The following is a 20506-nucleotide window of genomic DNA, read 5'->3' as shown; positions in this document are numbered from 1 at the left end:
TGCCCCTCTCGATATCAGGGCGAGCGAGAACACTAGTAGTTCTGTCTGCATTTGCAGCACATCTCTCGTGACAGCGCCTTGTGAAGGCCAGGGTCCTTAGAAGTTGTCCTTTACCCTCTTGCCAATGGTAAGTTGAGATTAACAACCGTTGCGGATTGATTCGTCGATTCACTACTGAGTTCGATCATTCTTCATCCCTAGATGGTTTTCAGGTCGTTGTTGTTGAAGTTAGAGCTAAGAAAGTCGGCCCTGTGCCCAGGCGAGAACAGCGTAAAAATATTGATGAAATGACTGGCTTCCTCAGGTGAGGTCTATAGCAGTCGCAGGACTCAGTCTTGGATTCATTCTTAGGTCGGTGCCTGACATCAAGTGTGACTCGGATAAAGGTGGTTGTTGCGTATCGGGTGACTACAGCGCTGTTGTGTCGGCTCTGAAGGGCACCCGCGAATACATGAACTCGAAGAACCCAGGTAGTTTGCTGACCTTGCGGGACGCGATGGAACTCGATGGGATTAGGTAAGGGCGATTTCCAGGAAAGTTTCGAGATAATCGCCCGATCAACGGACGGTACACAAGAAATGAAAGAGGCCCTTGAGGCGTTCATCACTCCAACCTATGGCGAATCCCCGCCTAGTCAGCTCAAGTGGGTTGGGCGATAGAAAGCGACGCTCTTTAGAGAGTTTAGGGTGAAATTCTCGACGTCTGCGTCGAATCTGAGAGAAATTCCGACATGGGAAATGAGGGTCCAGAGACGATAACTTTGAGTGTACTCAGACTAATTAGTATGAATTCATGGGAAGTTGATCCTATTTATTGTTGAATACCATATTTTTCCGGGATCGTCGCGAAGGATCCATACGCGCCTCGATTAAAGAGTTGTCCCAATCGGCCAGGGTTGAATTTTTGAATGGCGTGATAATGCCAGTTGCTTTTCCCTTTGTTTTTCAGAGAGCTCAGCCGACGTGGAAGGTCTTCTTCGTCGGATGGCATCGTACAAGTGATGCCCGATATCCCTGAGCGTAAACGTGTATTCAGTTATGACGGTTCGCATGAGCAGAAGGAGTTCTACGAGGAGTGGCATACTCAGTATTAGTAGTATTATGAATTGATGTAACATGGATTTCATATACCGATTTCATCGATTATCTTCCCGGATTTTCTCCTCGAAAAAGAACCATCTTGCGCGATCATCGGACAGCCAACTTTTGATTATCTGGACTCTTTTCGAGACTCAATTTCACATCGTTTTCACACATGTCGATGAGCTAACTTGTGTTTATGGATGAGCCGGAATCAGTCGGGAGTACTGATCACTATCGGGATGCGGTTGCGGCTTCTCGTAGTGTCATAGAGTGTCCACATCGGAGGAGTCCGGCTCAGTGCCCTGATGCAAACGGATACTCGGATGAGTATATGAATGACACCTATGACCATCAGTACTCTCTTAGTAAATAACATCAGTAATATCACTACTAGTAGTATGCTCAATAAACCCCAGTATGAGCGAGCGATGCTAGAGCCCGCCATGGGAATTATGTAGATGATCGTCTGTAGATGCTGCCGGGATCGGTTTGTCGGTATAACTGGTACGAAACCGGGTAGCGGTAGAATACCCGGTACGTCGAATACAGAGTACTAGGGAAACGAGTGGAGGTCTGTGAGAATTACACAATCTCGGGGTTGGGTTTATTACGCTACTCTCATATTTGAGCCCAGTATTGTTCTGTCGGCCCTTGGGAACGAATCCATTCAGGAATGAACACTCCGTTGCAGTGAGTTGCCGGTCTGGTAGTTGTGTTAGTCGGGACGGACAGAGTTGAGCTGTTGCCTCTAACTTGGGGACAGAGTTTTTGAGTCAGTCGAATTGTTCATCGTGTAGAACACTGTTGGTGTGCGGTGGTTGGTCATCATCGTCGATGGTGACGTCTCACTGTTGAGCATGGGACCATACAAGTTGTTTGATACAACCAGCAGCGTGATGAAGGTTCCTCATGGTGCAAACTGGTGATAGGCAGGGTTAGAGTGCCTATGTGGTAGATACGGGTTAGAGGCGTCAGTTTCGATAAGTGGGGCTCGTACATGGGTACTGTGAGGATGATGGTGTATGTGGGGAGTTCCAGATTGGTTGGAGGGGTGCTTTGGAAGAGAGGCCGAGGAGGCTAATACGTAAAATAGATGGGAGAAAAGTAGTCACTACCCGGATTTGAACCGGGGTTGTCACGGCCACAACGTGACGTCCTAACCACTAGACGATAGCGACTTACTGTGAAGTTTCTGCTGACATGTTCGTGCGTGCACAGAGCACAGCTAATGTCTAACTCGAGTGCTCCACGTTTACATATATATCCGTTTGACGCCCGTCTGTGAACCGTTAGAGTGAAACTTCTGATGTTGTCGAGGATGGGGGGCATAGATTCAGTCGGCTGGGCTGAGCAAGTGGGCCTGAGTGGGTTCGATAACTAACAATAAACTACTTCAATTGTACCTCCTGGTGGCTTCATACTACCATGTTATTAGGAAATTGACCCCAGCCTGTATCCAGAGGAGATCAGTGACTTTCAATGACGTCTGAAATGGGAGGAGGACCCCTGAATTTGTTTAAGGCTCGACCTAATGCGCGCCTTCTCACTTGTTAAGCAGATCTAAACGGAAGGGCTTGGCTGCTCGCCAATAAACGAGAGCTTCTTGCCATTGTGGGAATGTTGGAATAATCTGCTCTATGTCACACTGTTGCTGATGAACCGTGCACAATTTTCAGCTGTACTCTAAGCTTCACTAAAATTTTCAAACATTCCTAAGATACGCCGTAGCGGCCATGGCAGGGCCAGTTGTCAAGCATTCGTCCTTTGCAAGTCGGCATCGTCATTATCTCTTGGGCACGGCTTTGGTAGAGCACGCTTCGCCCCAACCGAGAATAGTTACCCCACATAAGAAGCTTTGGGTGAGGACTTCGGCCGCATTGAGGTAGGCGGGGGAATTCTGGTGCTAGCGTATCACGTTATTGGATCCTTATCAAACAAGTTTGGATGTGCCCATAAACCAGCAGATAGCAATCCGGTGTGTGAAGTAGGGGACGTCTCAGCTCATAGCCGTCGAGTATACTTTCGACCCTACCCGTATTAGATCGCGACCCTTGCGAATTGTACGCGTGCTAGTATTGAGCGTCGTGAAGGTTTATAGAGAAATTATCGTACTTGTATAGCCTTGCCATCCGCTTCTATTGGTGTCTCCTCACTCCACGCTCACTAGACCCGGAGGGATCTCATGTCTACCTTAGTGTGTCACCACCAGAGCTGGAATTCTCAAGCGCTCATAGCACGTTGCCGTTGGACTGGTCTCTCACTCAATTTTCATTCAGCTGAGGTTACCCATCAATCATGTTCCCATCGGTGTCACCATCAGTGTTGGAATATATCTTCGCTTTTCTCACCTGACCTCGCTAGTTGTATAAATTTACATACAAATTTGGGTAGAAGTGTACAGAAACCAATGAGAATTTCCCAAAAAAATCTTCCAGAGTTTCCATATTATCACCAATACATGTAGTTGACCATGTACATATTTTTCTACACTGGTCACTATACTCATGGATTCAGATGATGCCCTCCATGTCCTCATATAAGGAGTGTATTTTTTTCTTAGGCAAATTCAAAAAGTCTGCGTTTCTCGTAAACTAATGAGAGTTTTGAGCTGAAACTTCAACAGAGCATAGATATAATGATTAAGTATTATAGCTAGTCTTGTGTTCCTGAGTGAGCAGTCTAGTGCTGGGGTTAATACAATTCACGATGAACATAGACCCAGTGCAGTCATTTTTATCATCGTATGCTGGGTAGCGTGCGAGCAGCACTCCTCATAATAGGGGTTGCGGCTACTCTGGAGGAGGAGGGTGTGATCGATGACCTTGGCCAAGACCCATGGGTTGTGACGCCTATGCTATCGGGTGGTCAGTATAGACTGCCGGATGGTGCTGTCGTGGATAACGCCGAAATACCACCAGGAGACTTGGAATTGGTAACAGTGTTCGCTCGGAGATGCCAATTCTGTTTGGATAGAATCTCTATCACATCCATTGCTGATCACTTCTCACCACACGATGAGGAGTTTTATGTGAATAGTCTCGTAACGGCCATAGATTGGATATTAACCCCTAGTTTTATCAGTGTGGTGCTCTCGATCAGACTCTTCGGGAGCTGGAGAATCAAGTGGATCCTACCGTGCTGAGAGGAGATGTAGTAGTCTCTAGCTCTAGTGTGAACCTCGCGAGGCGTTGGGGTCTCAATCGGCATCATATTCGTTTGAACGTATGACGTTTTCCTTAGGCCCCCTTGAGTCGTCATGAGCATGCGGATCTCTGTGGTAGAGCATTCGGGCATCTTTTTAGAGAGAACCCTGGATGGGAGACAACTCGAGAAAGGGTTGGCAGTGTTATCAATGAAATTATGTCTGCTATAGGGAAGGGAGGAAGTAGTAGTAGTAGTAGTAGTAGTAGTAGTAGTAGTAGTAGTAGTGGTAGTAGTAGTGGTAGTAGTAGTAGTACTAGTAGTAGTAGTGGTAGTGGTAGTAGTAGTAGTAGTAGTAGTAGTAGTAGTAGTAGTAGTAGTAGACCTGCCTCGTATATGAGCTATCGCGTCGGGTTACTCTCGTGGTCATTGCTGTTGCCGTTAAGCCTAGCGCACCTCGGGATCCTAATCCAGCAATAGTCCCGAGTATCGTAGGAATCGTATCTATAAGAGTTGGCCTTCATGATCAGACCAGATTGGTTCATGCTACTCCATCCTCGGTCTCATATTGTCCACTGGGGTTCTCGTCGATGGGAACACTGGGGAGGCTCTGATATCAGCTGAGCACATACAGCGGATCCTAGTCCTCGTGGAGGTTATATGAGGACCTCTTGGAAACTACAATTATTATAGTGTCTCAGAATCTAGGAGGGAATACACAACCAAGGCATGAGCTGCCACCAGCAATGAGGCTCTATCGCAAGGGCGCGGCGATGGGATGTAGTACAGGAGTTGGGGTAATTGCAGTGTCGTAGTCGATTTTTTTTTACAAAAGTGTCGTAGTGGGGTAGTACAGTAGTCAAGTAGAAGTACATAAATTTCGCACTTGTGAGGGACCTCATTAGAAAAATATGCACATGGTCAACTACACGCTGCCCTCGGAAAAAAATGTGCTATTGTATGTAACTTGCAGAATTCAACGAATTTTCTAGTGAGAGAGATCTTGGTGAGCACTTTCTAATGGTATCTTTGAATTTGAGTTTCATGCAATATCGTGTTTTATTTGAGGCACTCTGTACATGTGTTGGTGATGAAATGAAAATCCTGAGAAAATTTTGAAGAATTTTTGTTGGTTGCTGTGTATTTCCACCCGAAATTGTATGTACGCCTCCTGCGCTCAGCTGAGAAAAGTGAACATATGTTCCTCCAACGGACCTCATCCGTATCCTTATGTTGACAACCTAAGATATTTGTTCACTGCATAGGTTCCCTGGGCGCCCTGGCCTTGATATCGTCATACCAGCTTGGATACCAGAATGAGTCGGCCTCTACAGTCTCGCTGGCAGCCATGCGGCCCCCGGCCGTTGAAGCTGTGCTACGTGGTGAATCTGTACCGGTGGAAAATGATGAGGAGACCTGTATGGAGATCGCTAGGATGGTTAAGTGACATACCCCTTTGGAGAGGGGGGATGGGTCGACTTAGGCATATCCCATCGCGGAAGCAGTAATGGGCAATATCGGTTGGGATCGCCTTAGAGTTCTCAATGATGCTGATGCTCGTTCCCTCTATCTCCGTCCTGGGAAGCCGGCTCCGGACGATGACGTGTCTATGTACTACTCGTGGTTGGAGGTAGTACTCATTAGTGATACTCATGTATGTAGAGTGGGAAAATAATATTTTCCAATAAGAACTACCCCAAATCTCCTCAAAATTTTCATAATATGAAGATGGTCAACTACATGTTAGTAGACAATATGGAAATTTCGAGGAGATTTTGGGTAATTCTCGTTGGTTTCTGTACCTTTCTACCAGAATTCTGATATAAAGTTGTGAGGAAACTAGTTCGCTGAGTTGAGGGAAGCGAACATGTATTTCAACACTGGTCGTATCAGTTACTACCACATAATCAGTGGTCTACTCTAGAAGGCTACCTTAGTAAGTATCGTGCCTTGGGGGCGTGGGGGGTAGGGTATGGCAGTGTGGATAACTACGTGTTAGTGCGAATTCTGAGGAAATTTTGGGAAATCCTTTTTAATTTCTATACACTTCTACCCGACCTCGTACGGATAAAAAGGCTCGGCAAAACTTCCCAAAAAAATTTCCTGAAAATTTTTTATAGTGTCACAATCACACGTCGTCGAGCATGTGCAAATTTTCACACCCGGGTGTATGGTGAAATGAATTCGATGGAATTTCACCCGTTTTACGCGAAGTGGCGTGATACTCGGTGAAAAACGCGACGATATTCGCGGTGATATGCAGTAGTCGGGAAATGTTTTTTTCATATCACTAGGGTGAAACTCCAAATGTATGAAAATCGAAGTAATGTTGAATTGACCGAAGTATGGCTTGGTCAGCTCAGGAGCAGATCGACGAGCTCACGGCATTCCTCTCTGATGAGGAGAGTATCGCAGCGGGAGTTGCCGGAGGAGTGGTATGTGGACATAGTTGCATCTTGCTGTGAAGATTAATCGTTCCTTTTAGTCGTCCTTGGATGACATGGAAGAAGGCCCCGCAGAGGTGCATGCGTCCCTGCAGCAGCTACGATATAATATAGTATTGGAAAAGCTAAGACCAGCACTGGAAACCGTGGCGAGTCCTGAGGGGACTACTACTATGGACTGCGCCGATGCTCTGGAGCGGCTACTAGCGGTGATTAAGCGCTATCACCGGACACTGCGGATATTGGACGGAATTGTAAGTTGACTTTATAGTGACAGACTGGGTATCGAGATGTTGTTGGTATTGGAAAATCTTTATAGTGCGTAAAGATTCCATTGGGCACGCATTCAAATCCTTCGTAACGGAGTGATCTTTGGTTGCTTATGTTTTGTACATTGCCGTATTGGAGACTTGAGTGACTCGAGGTTTGGTTATTCTTTTCTAAAGCCAGGAGAAACTGTTCCATTGTTTCTCACCGTAGGAAACGCTCCGCACGGAAACACTCATAGATTCGGAATTGCCATATTTTTATGATCTACATGAAAATTATAAAGAAATATAAGCTTATAAATATTGGAGTTTCACCCTAGTGATATGAAAAACACTAGTGAAAAACATATTTTACGACTACTGCATATCACCGCGAATATCGCGTTCTTCACCGAGTTTTACGCCACTTCACGTAAAACGGGTCGTGAAACTCCATCATTCTGAAAATTTACCACCCTCCAAAGTTTATCTCATGATTTCGTACCAATTGGGTACCCGTGGTTTGGGAGAAATCATGCGAATATGTCTGCTATTCTGACGTCAATGAGCACCTCTCTGGAACAGCTTTTGTGAGGAGCATGCATTTATAGTATATCGGATGTTGGTGGTGGTCATGTATGTTTTTCTAGTCGCACACACATACGTCGAGTGATATTAGACTCCTGGCTGCCTTGTTCGGCTCGGAAATGGGACTCAAGTCTGGTCATGTTAATGCAGCTCGATTGGTTGAGGAGAGGGGCCTTCCTGTGGAGGCAGTGGGCTGGCAGGTGGGTGTGGACGCTCCTAGTGATGTAAGGCTCGAGCTTGTGGAACGCACTTTGAAATAGAGAGCATTTTCGAGTACGTGGAAGCCAGTGTTGGGTGAGAGTTTCGATACCATTTTTCGCACGAATATCGTCAACGTCGTGATCGAAAGCTGTTTCAAGGTGCTCAGCCTAAGTCCTGAACGTGGATGGTACTGCTCTCACGACGACCCCGAGGGGTATGCCAGAGTTGTTGATGGAGAGTTTGCATGTGTTGATGGATGTCGAGCTCATCACCACTGTAGGTGGTAAACCTAGGTGGACTTAAGGATCGCTGCATTCAGGTCGTTACGCGGTCTATCATCCTGAGAGTGAATACTGTCAATGGACTGCAGACTGTTCCCGACTGGTGCAGAGTGAAGGGCTAACTGCTCGTCTTTGGCGACGAGAAGAAGGGTTTGGTCATCATCAGAAGCTTCTCTCGGAGACCTATAGGATGAGGGCTGCTCTGGGGTCCTATGATGCTTATAGTGTGAGGGCTTTAAGTAAGGGCTCGAGCAGCGCGTAGTTTAGCACGCATGTTCGTGATATTTGTTTGTTATCATACCGTTAGCACGGTGTTGTCGGTATCATACCGACAACACCCACCCTACCGACGGTATGGTTGTTCGCCGAGTCGACAACTCGGGAGAGTTTATATTTATTTTCTGTGCAAATTTGACTAGAGAAGGGATCGAATTGACGTTGAAAGACTTAGGATTGTCCCCATGTAGTATTGTATTTAGTTAGCAAATATCGAGGCTCAGATGAGGAGGGTGCTGATGAGATTGCGTACAAGTGGGCAACTTATGGAGCTGATGTCCTCGGAGACTACCAGTGCATGTATGAGCTAGCGATGATGGACGTTTTCAATTACAAGGATTATCCTCTGGCCGTAAGCTCCCACTTGAGAGACCAATCCTATCTGGTGTCTTCGCTCAGCTCGAGCGGTTGGAAAATCTGTCTAAACGGCCGCCAGTCGTGTTTCCTTGGGAGGTGAATCCCTTAGACCAATTTGCTGATCCTGAGGTGAGATTAGCTTCTTGCGAATGCTGCTAGAATGGGCGTTTGTGGTAGTTGGAAGCTCGAGTGATGGACATGTTACTTGAGAACAATCCGTGGACTGCAGATAGTATAGGAAAATCCCCGGACGAGGAAGAGCTACAGGGGATGGAAAAAGGAGGTGGGGACGATCTTGTTGTTGAACTCAATGGGTCGTTCTGTGTAGGGTCAGCGGTCGTACCTGCACCTCATGTGACGGCTTCGGTGGTGGGCGTGGGGGTTGCCTTCCTAGCGTACGTGATGGACTGTTGCCGATGCGGAATGTATGCTTTGAGTGCGAGTCGGGACCATCGATTTATTGGAGCCGTCTTTCAATTCGAATGTCCATTTATCAAAGTAGCAGAATGCAACATTTCTTGGGATGATTAGTAATCTCATCAGATTCCTCGCGGTTGGCCCGAGCCCCCAACTGTTCAACTCACAGTGCTTGTCCTTGTTCTCGTTTTACTCTTGATTCTGTTGAAGGTGAGAAGAGAAATCAGCTCGGGAATAGAAGTCGGTGATCAGATACTATCGGGGAAGCTAATCGGAATGCTTTCCCGAGGAGAGGTTCCTGAACACCAACATCGAGAGTAGAGAAGCGTATGTACCAGATGTTGTTTCGAATGCTGTTATCATTGAGGATTTGGGTTGCTAGTGTTATTTGAAAGCGTGACGAGGGTTGTCAAGACAATCATGAAATCGAGAATAACATATCGCAAGGAGGAAGCATTAACTAATGCGGAGACAGCGACCAACGATCAGCAGTTTCGTTGCGACGAAAGAGTTGCTGGAGGACCATTATGGTGGTGTAAGAAGGATATGTCGCGACATTGGAAATGATATGGGATTTTGTGAACTACTCGGCAAAACAAGCATATCGACGAATTCAATCGGATTGAATGGAGTAGAATCGCTGACCAGCATGTTCCAGTGTTGGTGGTAACACATAGTGTCACCCCACTTTCCTGGGAAATAACCGAACTCACTATAGGAGGAATGCAGAGCCATAGGGTGACAAGAGTGATATAGAGGACAACCGTATGGTTCATACATTCCACATCACCAAAAGGCTACATTGTCGTGGATCACATCACGAACGACAAACGAACCTAGTTAGTCTCCTTCAAGCTGCTCTAAGCCATCGAGCGTCCTATAGAAGCGATGATGCGCAACCCAACGCGAGTTAGTTCGATTCTTCTCCACTTCCCCGCTACCGGGTGAGATGTACTTGACAGTGAACACGAACGTCTCGAATGACTGTTGCTGCTATCGATGCCTCGTTGACTACGTCACGATAAATGCTACCCTTGGCTACAGCGGCTTTGGCGAAATATAGTTACGAGTAACATGACAGTGAAACGGCTCACATTTTCGCTCGCCGATGACCGTTTCATCTTTTCCACGATATGTCAATTCGCCGCTACTATACGATCAAGATGAGTGCCTGCTTCGTTAACTCGCTAGCTTCCACTATTCGAACTCGACTACTGTCCCTGTCGTCTCAGTTTGTCTGTCCTGTCTACTACGTCCATGGTATGGCTCTGGAAAGCGTCGTCTATCCTGGCCGCGAGTCTTATCGTGCTGTACCGTACTTCGGCAGTTAAGTTGATGCGTGCAGATGAGGATAAGAGGCGATGTGAGTCGCTTTCTAACTCTCGTGGGGTTGCCTGCGTTTGTGATGATCTTTCTGCTTAGGGCAGCCCAAAGCGAAGGCCGCCGCGAAGGACGTAGACTTCAACTTGTACGCCAATGGTCGTGGAAAAGTGAAGACTAAGGATGGCAAGTCCGACTGTAATGGTAAGTGGAAAGATGCAGAGACGTACGGTGTTCGGAAGAAGAAGATCAAGCAGTAAGTTTGTACCACTAATGAAGGACGTCAGATCACTATGGGTTGGTGTAGGTTTTGTATTAGACTCCATGAGAAGCATCAGGACGACAAGGGTTATACCGATGCTCCTAAGAAATTTGGTGGGCACTGCGCGACTGAATTCGTTTCCGTCACGGCTCCGTTCTCAGAGTGTCGATTAGACCCTAACGACAAAGGAAATGATCATGGACGGAAGAATAGGGATTGGCTGTAAGGATGGCCTCTCGGGTCTTCACAAGTTGCTCGTTGGAAGGTGCTACGAGAAGAAGCCTGAATATGTATTGCTCCCTCCTCACGGTCCTGAGCTGAACGCTACATGCCCGACTTCCTGGGATGCATATGAACACCGCGCATTCTCCTGTAATTTGATAGTCAATGCTATGTTTGTATACGAATGTGTCCTTCTGTTTAGGGTACCCGAAGGATAGTCCTCCCAGCTGGTGCGAGTACAACTGGTTTGAAGATCTTCAGGTCTGCTGGTGCATGCCTGGCTTTTACCGCGACTCCCCCTTTGACACAACGCTCAATAAAAGGTAAGTCATGGAGTTGTACGACGCTTGGCTCGCGTAAGCGCTGTGAATTCCTTCAGAGCTTGTCCTGACCGAGAAGAGATCTTCATCGCCCCTAAGTTCGTGAGGACCGAGACTATCCGCCAACTACAAGGTGTCGAATCAAGTACCGGTTTAACTGACACTGGCGAGCAATGCACGTGCCCTGCTGGCTTCCCCTGAGGAGCACTGTCTTCATCCACCACACGCTGAAGTGTAAATGGAAAGTATGAAGTTAATTTTACCCATGTTTAAACTGTCTTGAGTATATATTGCCGCATATGGCAACTCTATCCCGTAAGCATATGTCGTATAAAGTGCTGGGAATATTTAAAGTTAAGCACATACTACTCGACTAAAGTCAAAGTCCTTGAAGGACTATCCTGGCACATGAGATCTGTCGAGTTTCCCACGTAATGCTCAAGTTTGATCAACTTCGGTGCGCCCTTGTGCTACGACAATCCGTAACTCTCTAGTTGGCCACCTTGGCTGACATCTGTCGTGTGTGACAATATGTCAAAAGAATCGAAATCACTCGTTAGGGGGAGTGAAAAGCACACTGAGCATTTTGTGTGGAGAGCTGGAATAGTGTTCGGTATGCATTGTGGTAGATACTCTCAGGAAATGTAGCATGAGTCCGATAGGGAGTGTCTGCAAGTGTGGTGATGATTGCAGTAGGCTAAATATTCTCGACAAGTGGACCAACGGTGTTGGGGGACAAGAGGCTTGCCCGTAGGTTGAAAGACAAACACAGGGTGTATGCGATTGTCTGCCTAACAACACAGCAGATACACGGTGTATCATGCACCATATGCATGCAAATCAGATAGAATTTGTCCATATCTAACGAGCAATAAATGGTACAAGTTGAACCACAAACACGTACACATACGTCTTCTGAACACGTGCTTCACGCCGAGATTTCCTTTGGGCGAGCGCTAATCGTTTTCGACGAAATTCTCTCATCGCGAATGCATGAGAGGTTCGATCTGCTTGTGTGATCCACAGTGGGAGGTCTCGTTATCCTGAAGAGGTGTTAGACATACCCGTTTATGGTTAAGCATCAGTAGCGTAGCCACTGGCATAGCTCATCTGTGGCAAATTCGAAAGGTCAGTATAATACTTCCATTTCGAACCGTTTTCTCCAAACTTGTGCATCCCCTCGAAATTGGTCGTTGCAGAAACGAATTAAACGTTAAGCAAAGTGTAGTGGACCGCTACGTTCTATTCTGTTTCAATCCCAGGTTTGTTCACTTTAGTTCTGATGCCTATCTCGCTGACAGAGCCACCATCTGTGAACGACAGTAGCATCAGCCATGTGGCTACTGTCACTACTGACGAGCGTCTGAGTGAGAGGGTGTTATCCTGTTCGGGTGGAGTCTGTACAATGCGACGAAGGTCTACGATGAGCCCTGAGATGTCCGTTGGTGATAGCACCAGCTGTAGCTCTGATGCTACTAGTCCGCACCAGAAGTTCGAACAGTCGGTGTCTCATGAGAGAGCCTATCGAGCGCTGAAGAGGGAGAATCAACCTGGTAGTCTATTCGTTAGAGGACGCCAGACGTTGATCATCGACCGGAGAGACAAGGACCGTCATGGTCCAGAGAAGCTCTTGAGGGAATACGAGCTCCAGCGTGTGATCGGGAACGGCTCTCAAGGGTCGGTTTGTGAAGCCGTATGTCGTGCTACGGGAGACCACCGGGCTATCAAAATAATCCCCAAGTGTGATGCCGCCCTCAGCGGTGGGACGTGTAGCCTCGAGGAGATATCTATCGTCAATCGACAGATGAAGCGTGAGGTGGGCGCTATGGGGCGTCTGGATCATCCTAGCATCTGTAAACTGTATGAGATCTATGAGGACAGTATGTCGTTCTATTTGGTCATGGAGCTTTGTCGAGGGCCTGATCTGACCGAGTACCTTCTTAAGGAGCGTTATCTCTCAGAGCCAGAGGCTGCTAGGATCCTCAGGGGTCTGCTGTCGGCGGTTAACTATTGTCATAGTAAGGGCATCATCCATCGCGATATCAAACCTGAGAACATACTCCTCTCAACGCCTTGTCCGCGGTCACCTGTCAAGTTGATCGATTTTGGTTTCAGTGCCCGAGTTTTTCAGAACTCCTGTGCGCTGAATTCCTGCGAGGGCCAGACTCGTGAGATCAACTTGGGTGCTCGGAGGGTGTCACGGTTCGAGCTCCGCTACTGTGGCTTGCCAAAGGTGGATATCGTCAGCACTCAGCGCGATGCCGTCAACGACGTGCCTCCTGGTGGGATATCATTGGTCAATGACTTTGGTAAGGAGGCCCAGAGGCTCCACGGTCTGGTGGGAACTCCCTATTACGTGGCCCCTGAGATCATCGCTGGTCATCAGCATCACACTGGGATGGATATGTGGAGCTTGGGAGTCCTCCTTTTTGTACTTCTGGGTGGCTATCCGCCTTTCAGAGGCGCTACTACCGGCGAAGTGTTGGAATCAATCACGAAAAGTCAAGGGATAGAGTTTCCAGAGAAGTGGTGGGGAAATGTTTCAGAGGAGGCGAAGGACCTCATCAGGCATTTGATGGAGAAGGACTGTGGTAAACGCTTGACTGCCGCTGAAGCTTGGGAGCATCCCTGGATGAAGCGGTATCGACCTAACGCCGATAAGGTCCATCTGAGTCCTGAGACCTTCGAGACCTTCGTTCACGCTAGCAAATTACGAAAAGTAGCCGTGAACGCCATTGCTTATAATTTGTCGGTGTGCAGCTGCGCGGCGTGGATCAAGGAGATCAACAGTACGTTTGAAGCACTGGATGTGACTGGTTCCGGAACAATAACCCTACCAGAGTTCCGAGAGGCTATGAAGAGGGCGAGACCAGGTATGAGAGAGGCGAAGATTGATGAGCTCTTCGCTGGTATCGACACTGATGCTAGTGACGCTATTGATTACACAGAGTTCTTGGCTGCTGCCATATCGCAGGTTACATTTTCTCGCATCGACTTGTGTAGAAAGGCGTTCAGGATCCTCGATCGACAGCAGAACGGGAAGATATCGTCGGACGAGCTCAGGCAGATAATGGGTACTGCCCAGCAGGACGATTTGGATGAGCAGTCTGTAGCTGAAATTATTCGGGAGTTCGATACGAATGGCGACGGCTTCATCGACTTCCAAGAGTTCCTTGCTATGATGCAGTCGTATGATGTCGGCTCTTCTACGCCTTGATAAGCATCTATGGCCCATTCAACTTGAACTCCACACTATCACATTCACTATAACATTATAAACCGAGTCATATTTCTGCCGAGAATCTTGTGTTAGTAAGTCGACAAGGCTTATGGGAATGTATTTTCATGACCACATCTATGTCGTGAGTTCTGTGGTCACTTTCATCGTCCGGGGTAAGTATTTATAGAACTCTTCGAGGGGCCTTTCGTATGGGTGCCGACTAGTGTTTCCACATTGTAGGGTTCACCATCGGTGGTATTGATACCACTCTTCCGTCACGTCTTGAACTCATTAACTCCAGAACACAGGGCGGTAACACTAGATAGAAACGTGTGGCCAGTGATACAGTTGGATACAAATGCATTATCACTTCAGCTGCCGCAGAATAGGTTTCTGCTTCTCGCCGACTTTCGGCCTGCTGCCGGGCTTTGAGTTCTTCACCCTATTTGCTTCCTTTTTCTTCTGAGCCTCGTCCATTATGTTCATCCTATCTTGCCGCAGCTTAATAGCCTTCGGGAGATGCTTGTGACTGTAAATACGGAAGGTTCCTGGTTCGAACCCCGGTGAGTACACCATATTACTTTGCAATCCGTCTTATCTCCGGCATATGCTTGTACTTCGCAACTAATTTCTTTCGATATGCCTGAGCCTTCTTCTCCCGCTTGCTCACAACGCCCAACTTGTCAGAAGCCTGTGCGAGGCGAAAACGTTGGCAAACCGCGCAGGTTCGATCCTTGGTACTACCTCATTTTTCCACACCCGAATATTACAGTCCTCCGACCCACTAAACACAAACCGACCATCACCACTGTACTGACAGCACAGTACTCTCTGCATTCGTTTCGTGTGATACACCTGATTGTCGCAAAACTGCAAGACAACAAATGCCCAAGGAGAGCTATTGAAGTTATCCAGTACACTGGTTCCGAAAAACTCACTCCGAAGCCGCATTCAAATCAGCTGACATAAGGTTAGCCCACTAAGCACCCGTATCACCTCCCTCGAACGTTGTGTTTCGTAGTTAAAGATCCGTATGGTCTTGTCGTAACCAGCAGAGACCAATTCCTCACCAGTAGGACTGTAATCAAGGTCCAGCACTGCCCGCACGTGTCCCTTGTGAATGAACACAGCCGAATCAAGCTTCCTAACAGCGTTAGCTTCTCAGATACGATGAGATCCATAATAATATCATTACCTCATGTCGAAAGTATACAGATTGCCATCCTCGTTGGCTACACTAAACCGCAGAGGTTGACGAGGATTCCAGCAGAAAGCGTTGCTTCGATTACGAAGGACCACCTACGGTACCGAGTATCGGCCTTAGCCCTATACGAGTTCCGGACAGTGTGTTAGATATACACAGCTCGGATGCTCACAGTAGAAAATGTTCGGAATATATTTATTATCATTTTCAACTTCAGCGTGTCATGGCGAGAGAAGTAACGGGTCGTAAAGCATCTATGCGACCGCATCCCATGTAAGGTGGTTCTATTTAGATTGCGACAGTTACATTGATCTTCTAATATATCGCTGATTAGCGATAAAACGCCTATGGGCACCTAGAGCACCTGCATAGTTGTATTACTGTTCATGGAGCTCTTAACAGCAACGCGTCCCCGCATCTGTTACGATAAGACCATCTCCGTTTGCCCAACAGTAGTACTTTTCTCAAACCACTTTGCATACGGACGTCGAAGAGGCCGATAGAGTTGTCCATAGCAGTCGTACCAAGAAGGCACTCCTCACAAGGGTTGAACTTCACACTAAGAGTAGCTTCCGTACCCCATTCGTAGGTAGAAAGGGGTGTAGTCCTACAAGGAGGACGATGCCGTCATGACGCTAGACTGGAGGGAAAGACAGTACCGATTGTAGTCCCAGATGTCCACAGTCTCCCCAGCAGTGGCTAGCATAGAGCTCTTACCCCAATGGGCATCGATCGACGACAGCATAGAAGACTGGAAATTAACAAGTCCACTGCTCTCCAAGAGCACTAGTTATTACCGAGTTGAGAACGTGAGCAGGCACAACCTGGTCGTTATGGAGAGATGCCGATGAGCCCGACTGAAGGGCTCCGACGGTACTGAACTTCTCATCAAGCATCTCCCCTACCGCCTCATCTGGGTCGAATCTATAATTGAGCATCGTCATCAGCGATAGTAAAACTGCTCCCAATACTACTTCCACAGTTTGATAGTCTTGTCCTCACCAGCGCTGACGACGAGGGAGTCATCACTAGTAGTACACAGGCCACGAACGAAACCTTCGTGAGCTCGCACTGACTTGAAGCACCTCCGCTGACCGACGTTCCAGAATCGTATCTGAAGAGGTCATGTGATGAAGCCTGATCTCTCTGGAGTACCTCGCCATCGCAACTGCCAGTGAATAGAGGTGCTATCACGGTCCTGCATCTGGTCATGCATTTAACGGCATCAGTGTGGCCCTCTAGGGCACAGAGGAACGGCTTGGCGAACATCTTCTGTATCTTCGCTCCATTCAAGGCTCGGGTGTATCTATGAAAATCTACGATACTACGTCACCACTTTCTGGACGCCATCATTACTCAGTGGCTCGGTCGAATGGGTGCAAAACGGGATCCGCGTTGCGCTGGTATTTTTGTATACCGCCCGGCTTGGTAATGGTATACTCGGAAGGATCTCGATGTAGAACCTTGACCTTCATCGACGGGAAATGTCAACTGGTCGGAAGGGAACTCCTCCTCGCTTTAAGCAGGAAGGGCTCTGAGCGGATCCAGTACGGGACATACATGCCCATGAGTCCCCAAGTATCCAGAGGACGCCTGATGAGATCTATACGAACCGCGGGTATACCAACTATCATCCCGTGCCGCACGGGATGGTACGCACGGGCCGCGCGTACATCGTCAAGTGCGCACTTTTCGAAAATTTTGGATGTGACTTGCTTCGCTCCGCTACAGCGCACTGTCCCTATCTCCTGTGCGATCCTTCACCGCGTGCTACAGACCGTATCTTTGCGTTCCGCAACCGCTTTGTAGTATTTTTAGCTATTGGATCTGGATCATAAGTGGTTGCTGTACAGATGCTCGGTAGGTGTAGCTCTTATGTGCCCTCTATACGTCCTCCACTAAATTTCGTAACGCAGTCTCCTGTCGTAGTCTTCCCGCGATAGTCGTCGTCTCTGGTGATTCCTATCCCATACAGTGACCTCTCTGTACGTATGTCGGATACCTGGTTATAACCTAGTCAACTCAACTTCTTGTCCCTGGGCGTGTTGATCGTGTTTTTTACATCAGCTAGGACGGTGCATTTCTGCCACAAATTCTGTACGTCCCGGTGTCATCTCATAAGTAACTTATGACGCCCTGGGATCCACAGAATTGAGTGGTATAGGTGTGGAAGCATTAAAAATTTCGGCACCTCATCTTCAATGAAGATGAGTGGCCAAAATCATCTGAGGATTCTTCATCATCTAATCTACAGTAACCGTTGAAGATGGATTGAAGGAGGACGCGATCAGAAGGCCGTGAACATCTAGTAGATGTCAACTACATTATGGATACCTTAATTAACACGTTTCGAATATGTTGTCCTCATACTGGCGAATAAGCCGCTTTCGAACCTTTGTGGCCTTGATACTGTCTCCTTATGCATTCAAAAAGCTTTCTTCCTAATCACAGACGCAGCCACGTTCACCGTCTCTCAGAGTAGCGGCGGAATCCTAGAGCGAAGGATACACGATTTTTCAAATGACGTACCCTAGGGACAGGCATAGATCCACCCCGGGCGCTATATCTCTCTCGTGTGCATAACGAGAGCATCATTTTGTGCAAGGCGGCGATGGAGTTGAGGCCTGCGGATGTTCAGAACGCATGTTCTCCGTGAACACAATGGAACCGCTTCTCGAACGCTAAGTAAGCGCGTTCCAATCAATAGAGTTTATTGAATGAACTGAGAGGCTGATGCTCGGTAGTAATCGATGATGTCTCTCGATGGGAAACATCATTTACCAATTTATTCGACCGTGGACTGAGTCATGTCGCGTTGGAGTGTTGTCATTGTGATTACCATGCATACAGCTATTGCGTCAACACCAGTCTGAGTAAGCCAGCGAATGCAGCCTTGAAGCGAAACTTCCAAATTGAATGTTTCAATCCGAAGATAATGTTTCCACTGTGAAATCCTCACTCATGTTGATGCGAACGTCAGACGTCAGTTACGTTACGTAACTTAGGTTACGCAAACTCTTGGTCTCTGACTAAGCATAGGGAAGATCTTCGAGCCCAACTCTACCTGGTCGCTGCCTCTAACCAATTGTAGTGAATTAAGCCGAACCAAAGTATACTTGTTGTGGATAGAAGTAGTAGGTTTATGTATATAACTTACATAGCTAAAACCTTATATGTACGTGATCTAGCGTCACGCTAAAATGACACAGCTAACACAAAATTCGGAGACAGATAATTGTAAAGCAGGGATAATCTCTACAAATGTAGCGTCGTATGAGAGGTCCATCGACGAGCCTTCAGCTGGACCACATATTCGCAACTTGCGAAAGGCAAGGACAGCTACCCTGGGTATTCAGTAGCGGTACCTCTACTCAAAACGCCCGACAGGCTCCTAGGAATCCACCTGTCGTAAGAAAGGGCCGGGATGACGACGTGTAGAGAGTAAGTGTAGTAGTATATTGCCCTTTCGAATAGAATCCACTGAATTGAATCAGTCAATCCAGCCATGAAAATCGGATTGGGACGGGACACTTTCAGTACCTGGTACGAGAGGTTAGGCGACTTAGATACTGCGCAGTCTCTGACGCTCTCTGAAGGTCTTTGTCTTGTGTTCCGAACACACCCTCTGGTGGTCCCGGATGCGAGGCCGAATCGAAACGAGACGCGATTGTATCGATGTTGTAGCACACAACAACTGGATCACTACGCACAGCAACAACTTGCATAAACATGCTCAGCCTCAACCAATAGATGCGCTGCTGCTCCGGGGACAGAAGTCTGCACTCAGCAGATCCACGATTTCAAGAGAGAAGCTCAACGCAGAGGCTCTGCGTCCACGATTGCATGACGAAAACGAGCACACATCGCCATATATGTGCCGTATTCCTTCCTCAACTCGTTCATCACCGCCTTGCAAACTTCTGTCGGAAGCTTCCGCTTGAGTCCAGAGGTCTTCACACGAAGTTTTTCCCCGAGAGGATCCTTGACGCGACCGTCCTGATACTCTTCGAAATCGGCCGCTTTCTTGTACAAAATCGGCCACAACGCGTGGCCAGACGGGTAGAATCGACTGAGGGCTCCGGGGTTCAAACTGAAAACATGCTGCTGAGAATATCAATGCTTCCCAGCGCGGGCGTACAAGTCGGCTTGAAAAGCTTCCCACTTCTCTGTTCTTGGGCAGGCAATGTACATGGTCCGCAGGGTGAAGTCCGGCTCAACGATTATCCTAACCGATTGTCTGTCGTAGGTGAGCTTCATGTTGGAAAAGAAGCAGCAGTCGGTGGTCGCGTTCTTCAGTGGAGGGAAGCTCTGAGAGGTTGGAAAGAACACTCGAGGCTGCTGCCTGGCCGGAGCCCCAAAACGGGTGGCGTTATAGGAATGAAGAAAAGTGGAACATCCCCCACTTCTACTAGATTGCCTCAGTGTGACTTACATCATCATGTTTTTCACGGGCGGCGAGACCATCAAGTGGTTTGGACGACATCGTCACTACGGCAGCTGCGGCGATGGGGATTAATCGTTTGATGGGCATTTTAATGAAGCGAGCCTCCGGACAGTGAGTGAGATACACAACCCTTAACGCACAGTCATCCTGTTCTATTTAGTTTGGCGTGGTTTCATTCTAATTTCATCCGAGTGAATTCTCAGCATCCATTTATTGAGTAGGCCGATCGACCACGCGCTACCGCTACACGCACGTGCTACCGGTGGCTGTCTCGCTGTACACCAGACTCTGGTGACCAGAGTGGATGACTTGCCGACTATGCCGATCAGGCCTGTCTCAGGATGAAACCAGCCACCCAGTGGCTGCCACCGTATCACCTCCGCGCACCCATACCAGCGAACCTCGACACCAGTCGAGCGGAATTAGAGGCTATTCGAGCGGAATCAGAGGCCACTCGAGAATCAGACGGCAGGCGGAGG

The 20506-nt window shown here is 47.8% G+C and overlaps 6 protein-coding genes and 1 non-coding gene across 7 annotated transcripts; 4 read left to right on the top strand and 3 right to left on the bottom strand.

Moving 5' to 3' along the window:
- Window positions 1-124: 124 nt before the first annotated feature.
- Pmar_PMAR003976 (hypothetical protein) lies at window positions 125-1093 on the top strand (the record flags this gene model as incomplete). Its single annotated transcript, XM_002774891.1, has 5 exons — window positions 125-127; window positions 213-304; window positions 352-470; window positions 517-643; window positions 949-1093. The coding sequence occupies 5 exons, from the start codon at window positions 125-127 to the stop codon at window positions 1091-1093; spliced, it is 486 nt and encodes a 161-aa protein (XP_002774937.1).
- A 1095-nt stretch (window positions 1094-2188) lies between these two features.
- Window positions 2189-2260, bottom strand: Pmar_PMAR003975. Its single transcript has one exon. It is a non-coding gene; the product is annotated as a tRNA-His (tRNA).
- Window positions 2261-3817: 1557 nt separating this feature from the next.
- Window positions 3818-9356, top strand: Pmar_PMAR003974 (hypothetical protein; the record flags this gene model as incomplete). Its single annotated transcript, XM_002774890.1, has 19 exons — window positions 3818-4014; window positions 4182-4232; window positions 4323-4467; window positions 4754-4878; window positions 4925-5003; window positions 5489-5661; window positions 5707-5853; window positions 6117-6159; window positions 6582-6658; window positions 6709-6921; window positions 7566-7727; window positions 7985-8095; window positions 8152-8224; window positions 8465-8613; window positions 8661-8747; window positions 8796-8901; window positions 8947-9116; window positions 9162-9245; window positions 9288-9356. The coding sequence occupies exons 1-19, from the start codon at window positions 3826-3828 to the stop codon at window positions 9354-9356; spliced, it is 2253 nt and encodes a 750-aa protein (XP_002774936.1). The 5' UTR covers window positions 3818-3825.
- A 909-nt stretch (window positions 9357-10265) lies between these two features.
- Pmar_PMAR003973 (hypothetical protein) lies at window positions 10266-11543 on the top strand. The gene is made up of 7 exons (XM_002774889.1): window positions 10266-10398; window positions 10458-10611; window positions 10663-10730; window positions 10779-10839; window positions 10883-10989; window positions 11042-11162; window positions 11219-11543. The coding sequence occupies exons 1-7, from the start codon at window positions 10293-10295 to the stop codon at window positions 11358-11360; spliced, it is 759 nt and encodes a 252-aa protein (XP_002774935.1). The 5' UTR covers window positions 10266-10292; the 3' UTR covers window positions 11361-11543.
- Window positions 11544-12582: 1039 nt separating this feature from the next.
- On the top strand, window positions 12583-14376 carry Pmar_PMAR003972 (calcium-dependent protein kinase, putative; the record flags this gene model as incomplete). The annotated part of the gene is made up of 1 exon (XM_002774888.1): window positions 12583-14376. The coding sequence occupies one exon, from the start codon at window positions 12583-12585 to the stop codon at window positions 14374-14376; it is 1794 nt and encodes a 597-aa protein (XP_002774934.1).
- Window positions 14377-14702: 326 nt separating this feature from the next.
- Window positions 14703-17058, bottom strand: Pmar_PMAR003971 (WD-repeat protein, putative; the record flags this gene model as incomplete). The annotated part of the gene is made up of 10 exons (XM_002774887.1): window positions 14703-14908; window positions 14961-15070; window positions 15124-15234; window positions 15376-15523; window positions 15575-15678; window positions 16043-16190; window positions 16243-16353; window positions 16555-16697; window positions 16739-16889; window positions 16940-17058. The coding sequence occupies 10 exons, from the start codon at window positions 17056-17058 to the stop codon at window positions 14746-14748; spliced, it is 1308 nt and encodes a 435-aa protein (XP_002774933.1). The 3' UTR covers window positions 14703-14745.
- Window positions 17059-19396: 2338 nt separating this feature from the next.
- Pmar_PMAR003970 (hypothetical protein) lies at window positions 19397-19840 on the bottom strand (the record flags this gene model as incomplete). Its single annotated transcript, XM_002774886.1, has 2 exons — window positions 19397-19673; window positions 19746-19840. The coding sequence occupies 2 exons, from the start codon at window positions 19838-19840 to the stop codon at window positions 19397-19399; spliced, it is 372 nt and encodes a 123-aa protein (XP_002774932.1).
- Between the last annotated feature and the right edge of the window lie 666 nt (window positions 19841-20506).

The sequence above is a fragment of the Perkinsus marinus genome (assembly GCF_000006405.1).
Source record: "Perkinsus marinus ATCC 50983 genomic scaffold scf_1104296957170, whole genome shotgun sequence".
Classification (NCBI taxonomy): domain Eukaryota; phylum Perkinsozoa; order Perkinsida; family Perkinsidae; genus Perkinsus; species Perkinsus marinus.
The sequence above is the reverse complement of the archived record's forward strand: the minus strand, read 5'-3'. Positions and strand labels throughout refer to the sequence as shown.

What these genes read in the sequence shown, in the direction of transcription:
- Pmar_PMAR003973 (XM_002774889.1), top strand. Translation starts at nt 10,293, where the DNA reads ATGGTATGGCTCTGGAAAGCGTCGTCTATCCTGGCCGCGAGTCTTATC. An exon ending in AGATGAGGATAAGAGGCGAT is followed by an intron (nt 10,399 to 10,457) that starts GTGAGTCGCTTT and finishes CTTTCTGCTTAG; the next exon opens with GGCAGCCCAAAGCGAAGGCC. An exon ending in CGGAAGAATAGGGATTGGCT is followed by an intron (nt 10,840 to 10,882) that starts GTAAGGATGGCC and finishes GCTCGTTGGAAG; the next exon opens with GTGCTACGAGAAGAAGCCTG.